Source organism: Chiloscyllium plagiosum, chromosome 20 (assembly GCF_004010195.1).
Source record: "Chiloscyllium plagiosum isolate BGI_BamShark_2017 chromosome 20, ASM401019v2, whole genome shotgun sequence".
Taxonomy (NCBI): domain Eukaryota; kingdom Metazoa; phylum Chordata; class Chondrichthyes; order Orectolobiformes; family Hemiscylliidae; genus Chiloscyllium; species Chiloscyllium plagiosum.
The window spans coordinates 4,039,924-4,059,105 of record NC_057729.1 but is presented as its reverse complement, the minus strand read 5'-3'; the positions used below and the strand labels follow the sequence as shown (position 1 = coordinate 4,059,105).

The 19,182-nt window shown below is 40.3% G+C and overlaps 1 protein-coding gene across 2 annotated transcripts in view; it reads left to right on the top strand.

Moving 5' to 3' along the window:
- Positions 1–19,182, top strand: part of slc35c2 (solute carrier family 35 member C2) — a 36,585-nt gene that overhangs the window by 5,527 nt on the left and 11,876 nt on the right. For both annotated transcript variants that reach the window (XM_043710131.1, XM_043710132.1), the window contains 4 exons: positions 1,278–1,428; positions 6,540–6,603; positions 7,294–7,366; positions 16,806–16,974. In XM_043710131.1, coding sequence (XP_043566066.1) covers positions 1,278–1,428; positions 6,540–6,603; positions 7,294–7,366; positions 16,806–16,974 — 457 coding nt within the window. The remainder of the gene's footprint in view (positions 1–1,277; positions 1,429–6,539; positions 6,604–7,293; positions 7,367–16,805; positions 16,975–19,182) is intronic.

The window sequence follows — 19,182 nt, the reverse complement described above, 5'->3', positions numbered from 1 at the left end:
CCAGATATTACTACTACTCGAGAACACCTTTTTAAATTTCTGCCTAACTCTCTGTAATCTCCCTTCAGAATCTCAACCTTTTCCCTCCTTATGTCATTGATTCCAATGTGGACAATGACCTCTTGCTGGTCCCTCTCCCCCGTGAGAACATGCTGCACCCTCTCTGAGACATCCTTGATCCTGGCACCAGGGATGCAACACACCATTCTGCTTTTTCGCTGCTGGCCACAGAAATGCCTGTCTGTACCTCGGACTGGAGAATCCCCTAACATAGTTGATTTCTTGGAATCCGACGTACCTCTTGTTGCATTAGAGCTCGTCTCAATACCAGAAACTTAGCTGTTCGTGCTACGTTCCCCTGAGAATCCATCACCCCCTACATTTTCCAAAACAGCATACCTGTTTGAAATGGGTATATCCACAAAAGACTCCTGCACTATCTGCCTACCTCTCTTACCTTTCCTGGAGTTAACCCATCTATGTGACTGTATCTGAGACTTTCCCCCCTTCCTATAACTGCCATCCATCATATACTGTTGCTATTGCAAATTCCTCATTGCTTCTATCTGTCTCTCCAACCGATCCACTCGATCTGATAAGATTTGCAGCCAACAGCATTTATGGCAGATATAATCCGCAGTAACCCTTAAACTCTCTTTAAGCTCCCACATCTGACAAGAAGTACATATCACTCTATTAAAGGGCATTTTTGCTCTTTCACAATCTACAGACCCAGAAAATAACACCATCTTATTCCCTTACAAACACTGTCCCTGGTTAAATTAATAGTTATGGTTTATATTTTAAGTTTAATCAAGAGACATATCTCCAAAAACACATAATCAAGAAAGAACCCACTCTACCCATTCCTGCAGATTCTCTGTAGGCCGCACTTAAAAATAACAATTCACTTATCCGATTCTGTGCTGTGAACTTCGCCAACAGTTCCTCCAAGATCAGTTGTGAATTTCACTTTGTAAATTTTCCCAGATGCACTCCAATGTCCAGCAATACATGTATTCAAACTCTCCCTCCCTCCCCCCTGCAATTACCTCACCATGTGCTTCCTTTGTCTGTTCATCTCCCATTTAAAACTGTTGTTGAGGGTTTATGGGCAGATGTCAATATGATACCACTGCCTTCATTCCGATATATTCTATTGTTCGTGGTATTTTCCTGTTATTTATGAAACAGCAAATCATCCAAAATCCTTATGAAAGCGCTAGACATTTATAATTGATTCCTGAGATTTTTGTGTTTTCTCCCCCATTTCTTAGACTTTTCATTACCCCATCTTTATGACTTTGGTTCACCTTGCGATGATCTTTACCTTCTCTGCAATGAGCCGAACATTCACTTCATGGTGGACTGGAAAGTCACCCATCTGTCTGTCTTGGAAATTGTACATGAAGAGGGTTGCAGCCACAGGTAACTTTATAATCTACTTTAGTCACCCCTGTTGTCACTGTGGTGAAGAGTCATGATATGTTATTGTTTGAGAGGTTGGGTTCTGATGTGGAAGAACAATGTAAAACCTTAAGTTTAAATTATATTTTTACTTTGAAGAAAGGAAAGTTATGGCTTTTATTTTCATTTTAAATTTGTTCTGTGAATGGAACAGTTTGGAGTGTTTTTTTTTACTTTCAGGCATTTAAATGAGGCTTTAAACCCTTAAGCAGAACAGTTCAGTGCATTAGGAAAAAAAAGAAAGAAAAGGAAACTACTGTGACAAAAGTCCAATGACATGGAAAATGAGAAGACCCAGAAGAAGTCAGGCAGGTTCATTTAAAGATAAAAGGTCCCTTCCAGCAGAGGTGCTGTGAGTTTAATAGCCAGGGCAGGCCTAGGGCACAGTTCTGATTTGCTTAGAAGAAAACTCCAGAGCAGAGCTTGTTGGGTTGTCAGGGAGGAAGACATCCTACAAGGCTTTTGAAGACACAAGTTTAAAGAATATATATTATGCAGTAAAAATGAACTGAGTTGGCTTGTTTAAAGGTCTCAAAGGGTCATTAACGCAAGAAAATAGCACTGAATGAAAGCTCTGAACTTCGACAATAAAGAAACCGAGTAAATGCTTATGCCATAAAAACAAGGAACTTTCGTGCACAGATAGGGTGACGCTTCTGCTGAGATTTGAGTATCTGTAAAGTTGTAGCTGTGAAAAAAGTTGAATCTTTCTAATATTTAAAATAAGATTATTTCAAAGAGATCTTATAATAGTAGTTCATCTTTTTATATGTAATAACTTTTCATGCTCTTTTGGTAAAAGTACATTGTCAGTCTTTTGTTAACATGTTCAGTGACATCACCATGGTAAACAAAAAGAAAGTAAATCCAACATGTTCTATGAAGCAAAGTCTTGCTTTGGGATCTGACTGGTCCAGATCATCAGCTGAGATCAAAACATCATCCATAGCAGAACATTTTTCAGACTGTCAGTATGACACTGTCAGTCTGCTGCAAAGGATCTGTGGACCAGGCTCTTAAGTTGAAACTTAAAAAAAAACTGCAGAGGCTGTAAATCAGAAACAAAAACATAAATTACTGGAAAAGCTCATCAGCTTTGGCACCATCTGTGGACAGAAATCAGAGTTAATGTTTCAGGTCAACAAATCCTTCCTCCAGTTCTGAGGAAGGGTCACTCGATCCAATATGTTAACTCTGATATCTCTCCACGAATGATGCCAGACCTGCTGAGCTTTTCCAGCAATTTCTATTTTTGTTTCTCAGGCTGACCGGTGTGTTTTCAGCTGATACAGTGTAATATTGCCAGCCATCAATCACACTGACTACATTTCAGAAGGCACACATGAGCTTAAAGATGAACCTTCCTTCAAAGGTGAATTTCTCACTTTATAAGAATATGGGCTCAAATATTTACCTTTTCCCATAAATCCAGTGAAAACCTTAGTCTGTAAGGTTGTCAGGCTTGAATCACTATTAAAATGTAGATTTGCACTGAGCTGGAATGAAACTGAACCCATGAACAAAGTCAGATTAACCTGATGCAATTTCATGAGTGTTTGTCCTTCATGACTTCATTATGTGCTGATCGGTCTTGGGCTGTCAAAAACTGAGCCCCATTTAAATACCTAGTGTCACTGCTTTGGTTCAACACCCCTCTCCCCCATTTCCCGGTTCATATTGCATCACCTTCCATGGAGCCTGTCTTCATCCAAAACCTTTGTCTGTTGTTGCCACAGTACATGTTAACTGCCAACTTGAATAATTTCTTGGCTTTTAAGAAAGAAAATATAAAAATGGCTACATTTGGTGACACTGTCTCTACAAAGGGCTCATCTGATGCACAGTTGTAGTACATGTATTAATGACATAGCACATTTACCATCATAGGCCACATACTCTATATTGTGCTTAATTTTCAAGCCATCAATTTTCCCTATCCCAATACTTTTACTATGTTTAACTCTCTTTAGACTGTATCCAGTTGGCCATAATATACTTTTTAATGAATAATGTGTAAGAAACCCAGACCCCATTACAAGTTTTCCCCATTATCCAAAAGTAGAGCATTCCTATGAAACCTTTTGAAAGCTGAAATGGAGTAAAGTGAAGAAGCAATTACTCTTTTAGTAAAAGTGAAAATCCTCTTTGGATTTCTTTCAGTTAGAGAAAACAGGTACTAATATAGGTCTTTTATAAAAGTGAAGTGGCGTAAAGTGAACTTTTGAAAAGCAGGGAATAAATGTACTTATTTACGTATTTTGTATGGTTTGTGGTACTGTAATTTATTAACCCAAATAATTAATCAGATCCAATGTCTGATAATGACTCTATTGTCTCTGTTGACACTAATATCATATTCTCAACAAATGGAGAAAACACTGCCTGCTCCCAGGAGAGCAATGCAAGCTGAGTGTGCACGTACAAATGTGCAGAAATACCTTCAAGGTACTGGCAGGAGATACACTGACTCTGACAAGATTGTTCAATTGAATGAGCATTTAAGGTTTTTGAGTGCCTCACTGAGGATGAAATGCTGGGCCTCATAGCTGTTGAGCTTCTTTCAAAGAGTATATGAGACAAATGTCAGAGGGGGAGCAGAGCAGACAATTTAAAAAGTTGCTGAATGAGCGACGTATTCAGCAAAGTAGTAACCCGATGTGTATTTGGTCTCCCTGTTGAAGAACATTGTGAGTAATGAATGGAGTATATCAAAGTACAAGAAAATAATTTGGAAACATAGCTAGGACCTGTACAAATTCCCATTGCAGCACATTTTATTTGGAGGAAGTGAGTGGAGTCGAAGGAGAAGTTGAGGACAAGTTTAGACAGGTTGGGGAGGCTGATGGTTCAGTTAAGAAAGAAGTGGTGAGCATGCAGACCATCAAGTGAGGTAAGGGACTGGACATTGATTAAAAGGAAATATGATTAGGAAGCTAGTGCTGGAAAAAGCAAAGAGGTCAGGCAGCATTTGAGGGACAAGACAGATGACGTTTTGGGCACAACCCTTCATCCAGGAGTCCTGATGAAGGGTTATGTCCAAAACGTTGACTCTCTTGCTCCTCAGATGCTGCCTAACCTGCTGTGCTTTTTCCAGTGCCACACTTTATCAGCTGTGACTTCTCCAGCATCTGCTGTCCTCACTATCTCCTACAGCTAGGAAGTGACAGAGGGTGCCTCTAAATGACAGAGGGTGCCTGAGAAGTCACAGATATAAGCCAATCTAGACTGGACAAGGGAAATTCAATAAAGAAAGAGTTAGCCAGTTATGGAAGGGGGTTAAGGACTGTGAGACTGTCAGATTTCCAATGGCAGTGAGATTAGTGATGGTCTAGGAAACAGTGCTTGATATTTAGTAGACAGTTCATGGTCCAGGTTGGAAGTGGTGTCAGTGAACTTTGCCCTCTGCAAGGTGGAAAGTGGCTCACTAAACAACAGTACTATCCCACTGACTTGGTTTCAATGCCAGGATTGAACTGGAGAGAATCTCCATAAGTGTTATAATATCAGAAGGAAGTGGGCTAGAGTGAGTCAGGGAGCAGAGGAACTGAGATGGTTGAAATCACAAATACAGTTCAAGAAATAGTATGTTACAGACCAAGCCAGAGCCCCTCAAATTATTTGAAGAAGGTAGCATAGAGCCTAACTCTCTCTTATTTTAAAGGCAGATGTGAAGTGGATATTCTAGGTGTGATGTAGCTGATGAAATCACTCCGCTTTGAGCAAAACAATTTATTTAAACAGCACAGTTGAAACACGAACTAAAGAAAACAGAATTTGGAATAACTTGACAATTGGAAAACTTAACCGACCTGATGTAGTAACTATTACTAATTAACTGTTCCAATACAGTAGCATCCCTTAAACACACCCCCTTGGCAAAAAGGTACATTCAAATTTGGATTCTTACAGGCAGAATGGAGTAGTCTCGGGAGAGATCTTAGAAGAAAGTCAGAGGAGTTCTTTACTGAAGTTTGCAACTTCCCTGGACTCTCATCTTGTAACTGCTACAGATAAAAACAAACTGGAAAAATTCTGAACTGGGAGAACTGGCCACTTCCCTTCCATTGTTAATCTAAACTCTTTGGAATCTCTGCCTTTACAATTTCTCTTCAAAAAGACCATGGACAAAATAACCTTCTTAAAGTGACAACACTGTCACGAGTAAGAAGCCAGAAGAAATGTGCAGATGGAATGAGAATTCTGAATTCTCACTGCTAGAGTCTTCTGTGAGGGGGAGACCTAGCCAAAGATGAGTAGACATGAAGACAATATTACAACCTCAAAAATCATGAGCTGGGGCCATAAATGAGTAAAGCTAAGATTGGATTGTTTGAGGCAGAGAAGATGGTGGAAATAGTTTAAAAAGGAGATTGGAAGGAACCATGAATCAGAGAAAACTAAACAAGGAGGATCCAGAGGGAAGATGGGATCTAAACATTAATGAAACTTGTGATCTGTGGTGCCTGAGAGGAAAAAAGGGCATGTTTTGGTAAAGGGCTGAATAAAGAGAAACATAATCATGAAATTAAATTCCAAGACAATTTGAAATTGGTGGAATGTGCTGCTAAGGAGAGAGGCTAACTGACTGTACTCAATGTTGAGCATAGACCTTGTGAAGCAGTTTTGAGGAAAGCTTAATACCATATAATATCCAAAGTCATGGGTGGATCAGAAATGTGAAAGATGAAAACCATGCCATTTAATGAGGAAGGAGTTGTAGCTATGAAAGATATTTTAGTAGAGACCTGTTCAAATGTGACAAACAATGAATTGAATATTTGTAAATACAAATGATGAGAGCAGTAACACAGAAATGAGAAGGGGGAATGTAGAATCTTGTGGAAAGGATGCTAGAATGTATTAGATTTGAAAAATTTGAGTAAAGTAAATAGACAAATTGTGGTAGATGTCTAGAAAACAAAAAGTGATGCAAGCAGAATTAAATTGGGAAACTGATGACAATTCCACCCAGCATTGTGCCCGATAACAATGCCATTAGCAATCAACCAATGGTTGACTTCATTGTGCTGATATTTTTGTATTGATTTTTAAAAAAATTATCTTTGTTACAGCCCTCGCAACTGCCTTAGACATTGGATTGTCTAACTGGAGTTTCCTGTTTATCACAGTCTCACTGTAAGTCTCTTGTCTTGTTACTGAGTTTGGTCATGACATAGATTCTATGAAACTGTCAATATAATTTGACAAAGTTATATCTCAGTCACCTGTTTTTTTTGTACATGGAGTTTGACAAATGTTTAGCAATGAGATTTCACCTTGAGCCTTATTTACAGAATTAGGATGATCTCTATATGCTCCAGTCACTGTTGATTATTATTTAGTATTGGATTATTTTGTCATATGGAATACGGCTGGACTTTCAGTACTTGGTCTGTTGGTACCTATTTTGATATATGCAGTACTGGTAACTAATTGTGCCTTCAGCTGTCAAGGCTCTTAGCTCAAATTCTCTGCTTAAATCCCTCTAACCTCCTTTAGAATGCTTCTTAAAAACTGCCTCTGTGTTCAAACCTCTGGTCATTTGCATGTTCCCTTCTTTGACTTTGTGTAAAGTATCTTAACTGTATCTGACTAGGTCTTCCTCCGCAGGTTCCCTACTAATTCAAAGTTTAAATCCAGAATCTACTTGTACTGTATAGTCCTAGTATCTCACCAGACCCTTGTGATCTCCATGTTGTTTCGGATACCAAATTTCATAGCTGAGCATCTGTTTGAGATACTGCCCCTTATACTGATTTAATGGCTAATGATTCTGTACACTCCTTTTGTGTATTGGCTCTAATTACTGCTGTTTCTTTATTTCAGGTACACAATGACAAAATCAACTGCTATTTTATTTATTTTATTTTTTTCAGTTGTATTCAGACTAGAGAGATTGGTAAGCATTGCCACTTCAGCTACATGTTTAAACTGTAAATGTGATTAACAAACTACTCCGTAGTTGAGGAATTGAGGACCTTGTGTTGGATTGTGTAGAACAAATAGCCTGGATGTTGTAAATCAGGAACACTTAGGGGGTTATCAAAGAGTGTAGGAAGAGATGCCCAAGGGAGGTTAATGCCAGCCTACAGCCAGACATGGTCTTGATCTCAATATCATAATGGGGATAATGGTGAAATATGGTGCAATCTAGAGAGAGTGGTTAGAATTTAGAGTTAAGGACCTTGATGGTGTGATTTAGGCTCTTTGAAGGGTTAGTTAATATGTAGTGGGATGATAATAGTTTTGAATTTGAACAGGAGCCGTGAAATGCTATTTAGTTGTTGTGGATGGAAGCAGTGTACATGTGGTCTTGTTTTTTTTTTCTTTCCTTTACTCATAGAGAGAAGCAGTGAATGTGGCTGTTCCGTGAGCTTCCATCCAAACTGGGAAAAGTTTTAAAAAAAAGAATGGGTTTTAAGCAAGAGAGAATCAATGATGTGATGAATGAATGATGCAAGGCAAAAGGGCAAGTTTTTAAAAACATGCTCTCAGATGAGGTATTAATGGGGGAGAAGCACTACCAACAATTGCCATCTTAAAAACAAAGAAACCAAACATAAGTGGGATTACAGTCTGAAATTGTTGGTCTCAAATGTTGAGTCCAGAAGGTTGTGAAGTGCCTAATCAAAATATGTGTTGCTTTTTTGAGCTTACATTGAAACAGTGGAAGAGGCCGTGGTCAGAATGGGAATGGATTGGAGAATGAAAATGACAGCTGGAAGTTCAGAGTCCAGTTTGTACTTTTACTTGCCTAGCTAAATGTAGGGGGCCTTGCAAAGTGGTCACCCACACTTCATTTACTCTCCCTGAGAGAAGACCCACGTTGTGAGTAGCAAATGCAGTACAATAAACTAAAATTACAAGTAAATTTGCCATTTCAGCTGGGAGGAACATTTAGGGAAATTAGTAGGTCCCAAGGCTGGAATAGCTGAAGCAGAGCTACAGGTAGTGTTCAGGCAACGATGTGACTGGATTGAATCTTCGGATCATTTGGGAGGCTGACAGGCTAATTGAGAGGAGTTATAGGGAGATAGTCACACCTCAGGTACAGGACAAAGGTAGATGGGTTACAGTCAGGGGTTGGAAAGGGAATAGGCATATACTGTAGGATCCCCTGTGGCCATTCCCCACAATAACAAATATACTGTTTTTACTGTTTTGGGTGGGGGTGGGGGAAGGGGGGTAGGGTGCAGCTTACCAGGGGTAAGCCATAGGGTACAGGTCTCTGGTGCAGAATCTGTCCCTGTTTCTCAGGGGGAAGGGAGGAGAGGAGTAGAGCATTAGTCATTGGGGACAACATTGTTAGTGGGACAAATGGGAGATTTTGTAGGAACACACAGTTGGTATGTTGCCTCCCCGGTGCCAGGGTCTGTGATGTCTCGGATCATGTTTTCAGGATCCTTAAGCAGGAGGGGGAGCAGCCCCAAGTTGTGATCCACATAGGCACCAATGACATGGGTAGGAAAAGGGATGGGGATGGAAGGCAGAAATTCAAGGAGCTAAGGTAGAAACTTAGAGCTAGAACAAAGAGAGTTGTTATCTCTGGTGTGTTACCCATGCCACATGCTAGCGAGGCGAGGAATGGGGAGAGAGAGAGAGGAGTTGAACACATGGCTACAGAGATGGTGCAGGAGGGAGGGATTCAGATACCTGGATAATTCTGGCTCATTCTAGGATAGGTGGGACTTCTACAAATGGGATGGTCTACACCTCAACCAGAGGGGTACTAATATCCTGAGGGGAGGTTTGCAAATGCTCTTCAGGAGGATTTAAACCAATTCAGCAGGGGGGATAGGAACTTGAGTTGTTTATCCAGTGTACAGGAGGTTGAGAATAGTGAGGAGAAAGTGAGGGCTGCAGATGCTGGAGATCAGAGCTGAAAATGTGTTGCTGGAAAAGGATTCCTGAAGAATCGTCGATTCTCCTGTTCCCTGGATGCTGCCTGACCTGCTGCGCTTTTCCAGCAACACATTTTCAAGTTGAATCTCTTGTCAAGGGGAAGAAGAGGCTTACATGAAGATGAGACGTGAAGGCTCAGTTAAGGCGCTTGAGTGTTGCAAATTAGCCAGGAAGGAGCTAAAGAGAGAGCTTAGGAGACCCAGGAGGTAACATGAAAAGTCTTTGGCAGGTAAGATCAAGGAAAACCCTAAAGCTTCCTCGATGTATATCAGGACTAAAAGAATGACTCGGGTAAGAATAGGGCCTGTCAGAGACAGTAGTGGGAAGTTGTGTATGGATAGAGATAGGAGAGGCCATAAATGAATATTTTTCGACCATATTCACACAGGAAAAAGATAATGTTGTTGAGAAGATACAGGCTATTAGATGAGCCAGGATTGAGGTTCATAAAAGGGTGTTAGCAATTTTGGAAAGTATGAAAATAGGTGTCCCCTGGGCCGGATGGGATTTATCCTAGGATTCTCTGGGAAGCTAGGGAGGAGATTCTAGAACCTTTGGCTTTGATCATTATGTTGTCATTGTCTCCAGGAAGAGTGCCAGAAGACTGGAGGATAGCAAATGACCCCTTGTTCAAGAAGGGGAGTTGAGACAATCTTGGTAATTTTAGACCAGTGAGCCTTACTTCGTTTGTCGGTAAAGTGTTGGAAAGGATTATAAGAGATAGGAATAATTTGATTAGAGATAGTCAACATGGTTTTGTGAAGGGTAGGTTGTGCCTCACAAACCTTATTGAGTTCCTTGAAATGACCCCTTGTTCAAGAAGGGGAGTTGAGACAATCCTGGTAATTTTAGACCAGTGAGCCTTACTTCGTTTGTGGGTAAAGTGTTGGAAAGGATTATAAGAAATAGAAATAATTTGATTAGAGATAGTCAACACGGTTTTGTGAAGGGTAGGTTGTGCCTCACAAACCTTATTGAGTTCCTTGAGAAGGTTACTAAACAGGTGGATGAGGGTAAAGCAGTTGATGTAGTGTAGATGGGTTTCAGTAAAGTGTTTGACAAGGTTCCCATGTAGGTTGTTGCAGAAAATAAGGCATGGGATTGAGGGTGATTTAGCAGTTTGGATCAGAAATTGGCTAGCTGTAAGAAGACAGAGAGTGGTGGTTGATGGGAAATGTTCATCCTGGAGTTCAGTTACTAGTGGTGTATTACAAGGATCAGCTTTGGGGCCACTGGTGTTTGTCATTTTTATAAATTATCTGAATGAGGGTGTAGAAGGATGGGTTAGTAAATTCGCAGATGTCACTAAAGTTGGTGGAGTTGTGGACAGTGCGGAAGGTTGTTGCAGGTTATAGAGAGACATAGATAAGCTGTAGAGCTGGGCTGAGAGGTGGCAAATGGAGTTTAATATGGAAAAGTGTGAGGTGATTCACTTTGGAAGGAGTAACAGGAATACAGAGTACTGGGCTAATGGTAGTGTGGATGAGCAGAGAGATCTCAATGTCCATTTGCATAGATCCATGAGAGCTGCCACCCAGGTTGCTAGGGTTGTTAAGATGGCATACGATGTGTTAACTTTTATTGGTAGGGGGATTGAGTTTCAGAGCCATGAGGTCATGTTGCAGCTGTACAAAACTCTGGTGCAGCTGCACTTGGAGTATTGCATACTGTTCTGGTCGCTGCATTATAGAAAGTATGTAGAAGCATTAGAAAGGGTACAGAGGAGATATACTAGGATTCAAGGGAAGGTCTTATGAGGAAAGGCTGAGGGACTTGAGGCTGTTTTCATTAGCGAGGTTAAGAAGTGATTTAATAGAGACATATACAAGATGATCAGAGCATTAGATAGGGTGGACAGTGAGACCTTTTTCCTCGGATGGTGATGGCTAGCACGGGGGATAATAGATGTAGTCGAAAAGTGTGGTGCTGGAAAAGCACAGCTAGTCACGCAGCATCAGAGGAGTTGGAGAATTGACGTTTCAAGTATAAAACCTTCATCAGGAATGAGGCTTGTGGACGAAGGGGGCTGAGAGATAAATGGGAGGGGTGGGGCAGGTTGGGGTCGGGTGGGGGGAAGGTAGTTGGGAATGCGGTAGATAGATGAAGGTGGGGGAGGAGGTGATCAGGTGAAGCAGATAGGTGGGAAGGAAGATGGGCAGGTAGGACTGTTCAGGAGGGTGCTGCCAAGCTGGAAGGTTGAATTTGGGATAAGGTGGAGGTGCCTACAAGAAAACCTCATCTTCTGCCTTGGGACCCTCCAACCACATGGGATCAATGTGAATTTCACCAGTTTCCTCATTTCACCTCCCCACACCCAGCCTCATTCATAATGAAGGGTTTATGCTCAAAATTTTGATTCTCCTGTTCCTCTGATGCTGCCTGACTGGCTGTGCTTTTCCAGCACCACACTTTTCAACTCTGATCTCCAGCATCTCCAGTCCTCCCTTTCTCGTGGGTGATAGATATAGGACAGATGTCAAAGGTAGGTTCTTTCTGCAGAGAATGGTAAGGGTGTGGAATGCCCTGCCTGCAACAGTAGTAGACTTGCCAACCTTAAGGGCACTTAAATGGTCATTGGATAAACATATGGATGATAATGGAATAGTGTAGGATAGATGGGCTTCAGATTGGTTACACAGGTTGGTGCAACACCGAGGGCCGAAGGGCCTGTATTGCACTGCAATGTTCTATGTACTAATGTGATTGGCTACATTATACTTATTTTTACATTGTGTAATTTTAAATGAAGAGCAACATGATGAAAACATAAAAGTTTTAAGCTATAGAAATCATTCAGGTGAGATTCCTTGGGCTTAACAGGAGCATTCCTTGTCCTTTTGTGCTTTGTATTTAAAGATATTTTGTGTAGTTTTAAATTGCAAGTAATGCATCTCAGAGTACATTTATACCAACTGCTAAAAGTTATGTTGCAGGTTAGTAAGATCATTCTTAAAAGAAGAAGCAAAACATTAGATTAATTTCTAAATTGAAAGAATTGAGAAGTAGAGAAGTTATTGTAAACCTGTATTGAATCTTACTTGGACCACACTTACTGTGTACAGTTTGTCACCATTCTATAAAAAGAATATAAAGGCACTAGAGAAGATGCAGAGAAGATGTAAAAGGATGGTGTCAAAAATGTATTGGTTTATGTATCAAAAAAGGACTGAGAAGCAGTGCCACTTTTTTGAAGATAGGATGATCAGATAGAGGTTTTTATAAAAACCTTCCATAGTTTTAAAGTGAATGTTTCCTTTTGTGGGAAAGGGCTGTCAATATAAGATAATGACCACAAATTCAAATAAGGAATTTAGTAGAACATCTTCGCTAAAGAAAGGTGAGAATATGGAATTAGCTAACACTGGGAGTGGTTGAAGGGGATAGTGTGAATGCATTTAAGGTGAAGCTGGATGAGTATATGAGGAAGAAGGGAATAGAAGGTCATGAAGACAGAAATAGATGAAGAAAACTGAGAGAAAGCCCGGGTGGTGTACAAATGCTGGAATGGAGTAATTGAACCAACTCACCCATTTGAAATGCTGTATGTTATTAAAATACTATCCAACGTCACTTGTTAAATTTCAAACCACAGTTGCTCCATAAGATGGACAGCAATGTTGTGCAGGATTTTAATAAATCAGAGGAGCAGTTCTAAATAAAGGTATAATAGGGAATGTGACAGTACAGCAAACGTTTTATTAACCGGCATCTATGGGATAAAGAATTGTTCAAATATTCTGATTGATCAAGAGATCCATATAATCAATGTAAAAGCACACACTGTGTAATAGAAACTCAGTGCAGGGGGTATACATATCACTGTTATACATTATTTACAGCATAAATCACGTAACTAATAATGCAACTTGCCCTCAAATAAAACTTACTGGCAGAAAGCCTTCTCACTCTCATCCTCAACTGGCTATTCAGACATCGTGTAGATTGTGATAATACAGTAAACTTATGATATTTTAAGCATATTATTTTCATCCAGAATGCCAGTTCATAAGATGTCAGTTAAAACTATGTTTGTTTTACTTTGCCATTAACTGGCTGTTACAGTGAGTGGACATTGCACTGTGTTTGCAGTGCCAAATGCCAGTGGACGTGACCTTTCCATTTGATAAAGTGACCTTTTATGAGGCTCATAAAACAGCAAGTTATGAAATACACCAAAAAGTTGTTTCTTAGGCAGTTCTTTCACTTAAAGTCACTCCCCTTCCAGGTGGACTCAATTCACTATTACTCAGCTTCTTTCCTTAACTTTGTAAACATTTGATCTTAGGAACATAGAAATAGGACTAGGCCATTCAACTCTTGAGCCTATTCCACTATTTAATGAGATCATGGTTGATCTGTGGCTGAATTCTTTATATCTGCCTTCAGTCCACATCTCTTAATAACTTTGGGTAAGAAAAGAATTATAATTCTCAGATTTAAAATTAACAACTGATCCTGCTTCCCCTGCTATTTGTAGAAGAGAGTCCCAAACATCTGCCATCTTTTCAGATGGTCTATCCTTAATTCTCAGACTATACCTCCTTGTTCTAGAATCTCCAACCAATGGGAATAGTTTATCTTAATCTACTCTGTCTTTTCCTGTTAATATCTTGAAACTGTGATCAGATCACCCCTTAACCTTCACAATTTAACTCCTGAAATCCAGGTGTCATACTTGTAAACCTACATTGTGTACCCACAAAGGTCAGTATATTCTTCTTAAGGTGTGATGCCCTGATTTGCTCACAATACACTAAATGGGGTCTAAACAGGGTTTTGCGTAACTGCATCATAACCTCTGCATCCTGGTACTCAAGCCCTTTAAACATAAAGGTCAGCATTCCAATTCCTTGATTATTTTCTTCCCCTTTTTGTGACATTTTAAAGATCTATGCCCCTGAGTCCTGAAGTCTCCTTGGACATTTTCCTGATGAAAAGCTTATACTTGAAAGGTTGATTCTCCTGCTCTTCAGCTGCTGCCTGACCGGCTGTGCTATTCCAGTGCCATACTCTTCAATTCCGATCTCCAGCATCTGCAGTCCTCACTTTCTCCTCCTTGGACATTCACTAAATTTAACTTTGTGTCATCTAGAAGTTCCCTGATCTACCCTTTTTTTTTTTGCTCCAAAATGGATAACCTCGCACTTGCTTACGTTGAACTCCATCTGCCAGTTTTGTCATTCTCTTAGCCTGTCAATATCCCTTTGTAATTTTATGATATCATCCACACTGTTTACAAAGCTGCTGAACTTTGTGTCATCAGCAAACTTGGATATATGACTTTTTGTGCCACTAAGTTGTTAATAAATAATGTGAATAATTGAGGCTCTAACACAGATCATTGAGGGACATCATTGGTCACATTGTGTCAATTTGCATACCTGCCCATTATCTCTACTTTGTGTTGCTTGCTATTCAATCACAATCCCAGCCATTTCAGTAATTTGCCTCCAATTTCATGGACATCCACCTTAGTTAACAGTCTCTTATGTGGGATTTTATCAACTGCCTTCTGGAATTCCATGTAAACAACATCCGCAGACATTCCCCTGTCCACTACCTTAGTTACCTCTTCAAATAATGCAGTGACACACCTATCATGAATCATGCCGGCTCTCTGTAATTAACTGAAAATTTTCAAGGTGTTCAGTTACTCCCCGTCCTTGATTATAACCTCCAACAATTACCACACCACTGATGTTAGACTAACTGGTCTATAGTTCCCTGGTTTTCCTCTTTCACGCTTCTTTAAAAGCAGAGTGACATGTGTAGTTTGCAATCGAGAGGGATGCTTCCTGTATCTAGTGAACTCAGAAAGATTGTAGTTAGCGCATCTATGATGTGCTCCCTTAATTCCTTTAACACTCTTGAATGGAAGCTGTCAGGTCCCTAGGATTAGTCACGCTTTAATTCTAATAATTTCTTCATTAATGATGTTTTACTTAAAACAATTTTATTCAGTTTATGTTCACAATCCGCTAATAATTTCCTCAGGGCTTAGTCATAGAATCATAGAGATGTACAGCATGGAAACAGACCCTTTGGTCCAACCTGTCCATGCCGACCAGATATCCCAACCCAATCTAGTCCCATCTGCCAGCACCCAGCCCATATCCCTCCAAACCCTTCCTATTCATATACCCATCCAAATGCCTCTTAAATGTTGCAATTGTACCAGCCTCCACCACATTCTCTGGCAGCTTATTCCATACACGCACCACCCTCTGCGTGAAAAAGTTGCCCCTTAGGTCTCTTTTATATCTTTCACCTCTCGGCCTAAACCTATGCCCTCTAGTTCTGGACTCCCCGACCCCAGGGAAAATACTTTGTCTGTTTATTCTATCCATGTCCCTCATAATTTTGTAAACCGCTATAAGGTCACCCCTCAGCCTCCGACGCTCCAGGGAAAACAGCCCCAACCTGTTCAGCCTCTCCCTGTAGCTCCGATCCTCCAACCCTGGCAATATCCTTGTAAATTTTATCCTCCTTTTCTGCTCAGGTGTGTCTGCCATTTCCCCATAGTCATTGACAATATTCCCATTTTCAGTCTTTAGTGGACAAACATTGCTCCTAACCCAAAATCTTATTGATTTGAAGTCCCTGGCAAGTTTCCTTTCATAATCCAGTTAAGTAGCTCTAATCAGCTGCTTTGTGGCTTTTTGCAGGTCTTTGTATCCTTCCCATTCAACAGGATCTTTGCTTTTTTTTGTATTTTTGTCAGCCCTTTTAGTTTTATTCTGTCTCTTATTTCTCTAGTTGTCCATTACTGCTTCTTCTGTCACGTGGAGCATTTCTCCCTCAGGTATAAACTGGTTTGGCATTGTTAAATGTTGCTTTAAACATCCTCCACTGTCCTTCAGCTGTTTTACCCATTAAACAGGGAAAGTCTGTTAATATGGAGAATCTATGTCTCATCTTGTTAAAGTCGGCCTTCCCTAAACGTAAAACTGATTCATGCTTTTTGCTTTCCAACCATACTTTGAACTCAATCATGTTATGATCACTATATAATAAAACTACATGCACAATCAAATTACAAATTAAATCCAATATTGCTTATCCCCTTGTTGAATCCGGGGCATATTTTGTAAGTAAATTTGGGAAACATGAATTGAAAACAACTTGCCCGATACGTTTTTTTTTCTTTTCCCTCATAACTTAGTTAGAACTCTCAGCTGCAGGCAACAGCTATTAAGTTTGCTCATAGACTTGGAAAGAATCGATTAAAGTCTTCCCACTTCAGACCTGCTGAGCATTACAAGGACCAACATACAAAGTGGGCACTAAGAGTAATAAAATTTTGTTTGATGAGGATTATTTCTTTTAATTCAGTGTGTGCTTGTATGGGAATCCTGCTCGTTTAATGAGTGGAGATGTATTTGATGATTTATAATTATTTTATAGTAATCTGTTACTTATGTTGTTTTTGTTTCCAGACGCCGTGGTTGATCATGGTAATCTTGTTAATAGCTGGCGGCCTCTTCATGTTTACATACAAGTCAACCCAGTTTAACATGAAAGGGTTTATACTAGTGTTAGTTGCATCTTTCCTTGGAGGGATACGATGGACACTGACACAGATCCTTACGCAGAAGGCAGACCTAGGTAATGCCAAAATATCAACAATGCAGCTTGTTAGAGTGGGACAGTACTATTAGCTGGAGACCTACATGGTCAGATTTTGTGTATAACATTGCAAAATGTTTAATATTGTGTGCACATGCTTTTCTTTTGCTTTTTCGGGACGGCACGTTGGAACAGTGGTTAACACTACTGCCTCACAGCGCCAGGGACCCGGGTTTGATTCCAGCCTCGGGCAACTGTCTGTGTGGAGTTTGCACATTCTCCCCGTGTCTGCGTGGGTTTCCTCCAGGTGCTCCAGTTTCCTCCAATAATCCAAAGATGTGCAGGTCAGGTGAATTGGTCGTGCTAAGTTGCCCATAGTGTTCAGGGATGTATAGGTTAGGTGCATAAGTCAGGGATAAATGTAGGGAATGAGTTTGGGGAGGATATTCTTTGGAGGGTTAGTGTGGACTTGTTGGGCCGAAGGGCCTGTTTACACACAGTAGGGATTTGAATTTAATTCTATTTGTATACAAAGCCTTTCTCCTCTTGGAGGCCAACCATCTTCCATATTCAACATGGGAACTAATTTGCATGAAATGCTGAGGGAGGGGTAGGCAACTGAGAGAGATACTCAAAAGCTGAACTGAAAAGAAAGGAAGATTTGCATGTAAATAGTGCCTTTCATGGCTACTAAACATCTCAAAGCAATTTTCCTGCACTGCTGGGAGGAAAATTAGAGGGAATGCTGGTGGTGAGCCACCTTCTTGAATTGCTGCAGTTGTTTGGTTGTAGGGCACCCATAGTGCTGTTAAGGAGGTAGTTCCAGGAGTTTGACCCAGCAACAGTATAGTATAGTTCCAGGTCGGGACGGTGAGTGGCTTGGAGGGCACTCGTGACCATGTATGTGCTTCCATGTATCTGCTTCCCTTGTCCTTCAAGATGATAGAGGTCATGGGTTTGGAAGATGCTGTTAAAGGTGCCTTGGTGAGTTACTGCAGGGCATTTCGTAAATTGCATAGCAACCAGATTCTTTTGTGGTATTGATTGAGAGTTAAATATAAACATGGGAGGTTAATACCCTTGTTACTTTTTCAAGAGATCTTTTGCAGGCACTGAGCAGGCAGATGTGGCCTTATTTAACAAATCACCTGAGAATTGGCATCCCCAGTAATGCAGCACACTCCTGATATTGCATTGGATTGGATTGGGAACATAGATGTTTGTGTATAAGCACTACAGCGAGACTTCAGTTCGGCACCTTATAACTCAGAGGCAGCAGTGCTATCCACTGATCCATAGTTGGCATTTACGGGGTGAATAAGTATGATACAAAAATTGTAAAACAACAGATAAGGAGAAATACAGGAGTAGAAGCCCATTCAAACCACTTTTATAACTCCATTAGGTAAAGCTGATTTTGCATTGTTACTCCATTCATCTGTTTACTGATCTTGGTTCTGTAACCCTCTAAACATGTGCCTAACATAAGTCTATCAATCTCTGGCTTTAAATGTTCAGTTTACCCCAACCTGAAAAGCTGTTTGAAGAGGGAATGTCAAATTTCTGCTGTTTTTAGGTGAAGGGAAGTTTCCTGACATTACCTTCAGGTAGTCTCCCTCTAAGTTTAAGATTCTGGGTAAGATTCTGCTGCCTAGTTCTGAATCCACATCTAGAGTGGGGAAGTCTCTCTCCACTTTATTAACTTTTTGATCATCTTAAAACTCTCAATTAGGTCTTCTTTAACTCATCTATATCTAAAAATATACTGACTTTGTCCTTGTAATGTAATCCTTTTGGCCCTGGCATCATCCTACTGAATGTCTTGTGTATTTTACCCGGGCTGGGGGAGGGGAGTGAGCCAGAACGGAAGACTGTACTTTAAATGGAATCAAACCAGAGCTTTATGTAATTGTAATGTAAATTCTATTCTTTAATGCCTATTCCAGTATATTAGATACAGTAAAACAATCTTGCAAAGGGAAAAAAAGGGAGCAATCATTTCCTCTATACCCTATATGTGACTTTCTAATTTATCTACCTATTTACTACATATTTTTTTGTCAAATTCTGCTGTACCTTGATTACCCAGAAATACATCCCTTTAAATCTAGCTACTTCCAGTTCTGAACTCCATATCAGTGAGTATGGAGGAATGATAGGCACATTACTGTACCTGTCTCATCTTCTGGAACAAGTAGGTCAGGCTTTAGCTGAATGTGGGCTTGATGCTAGATTCTGCTTGTTGCT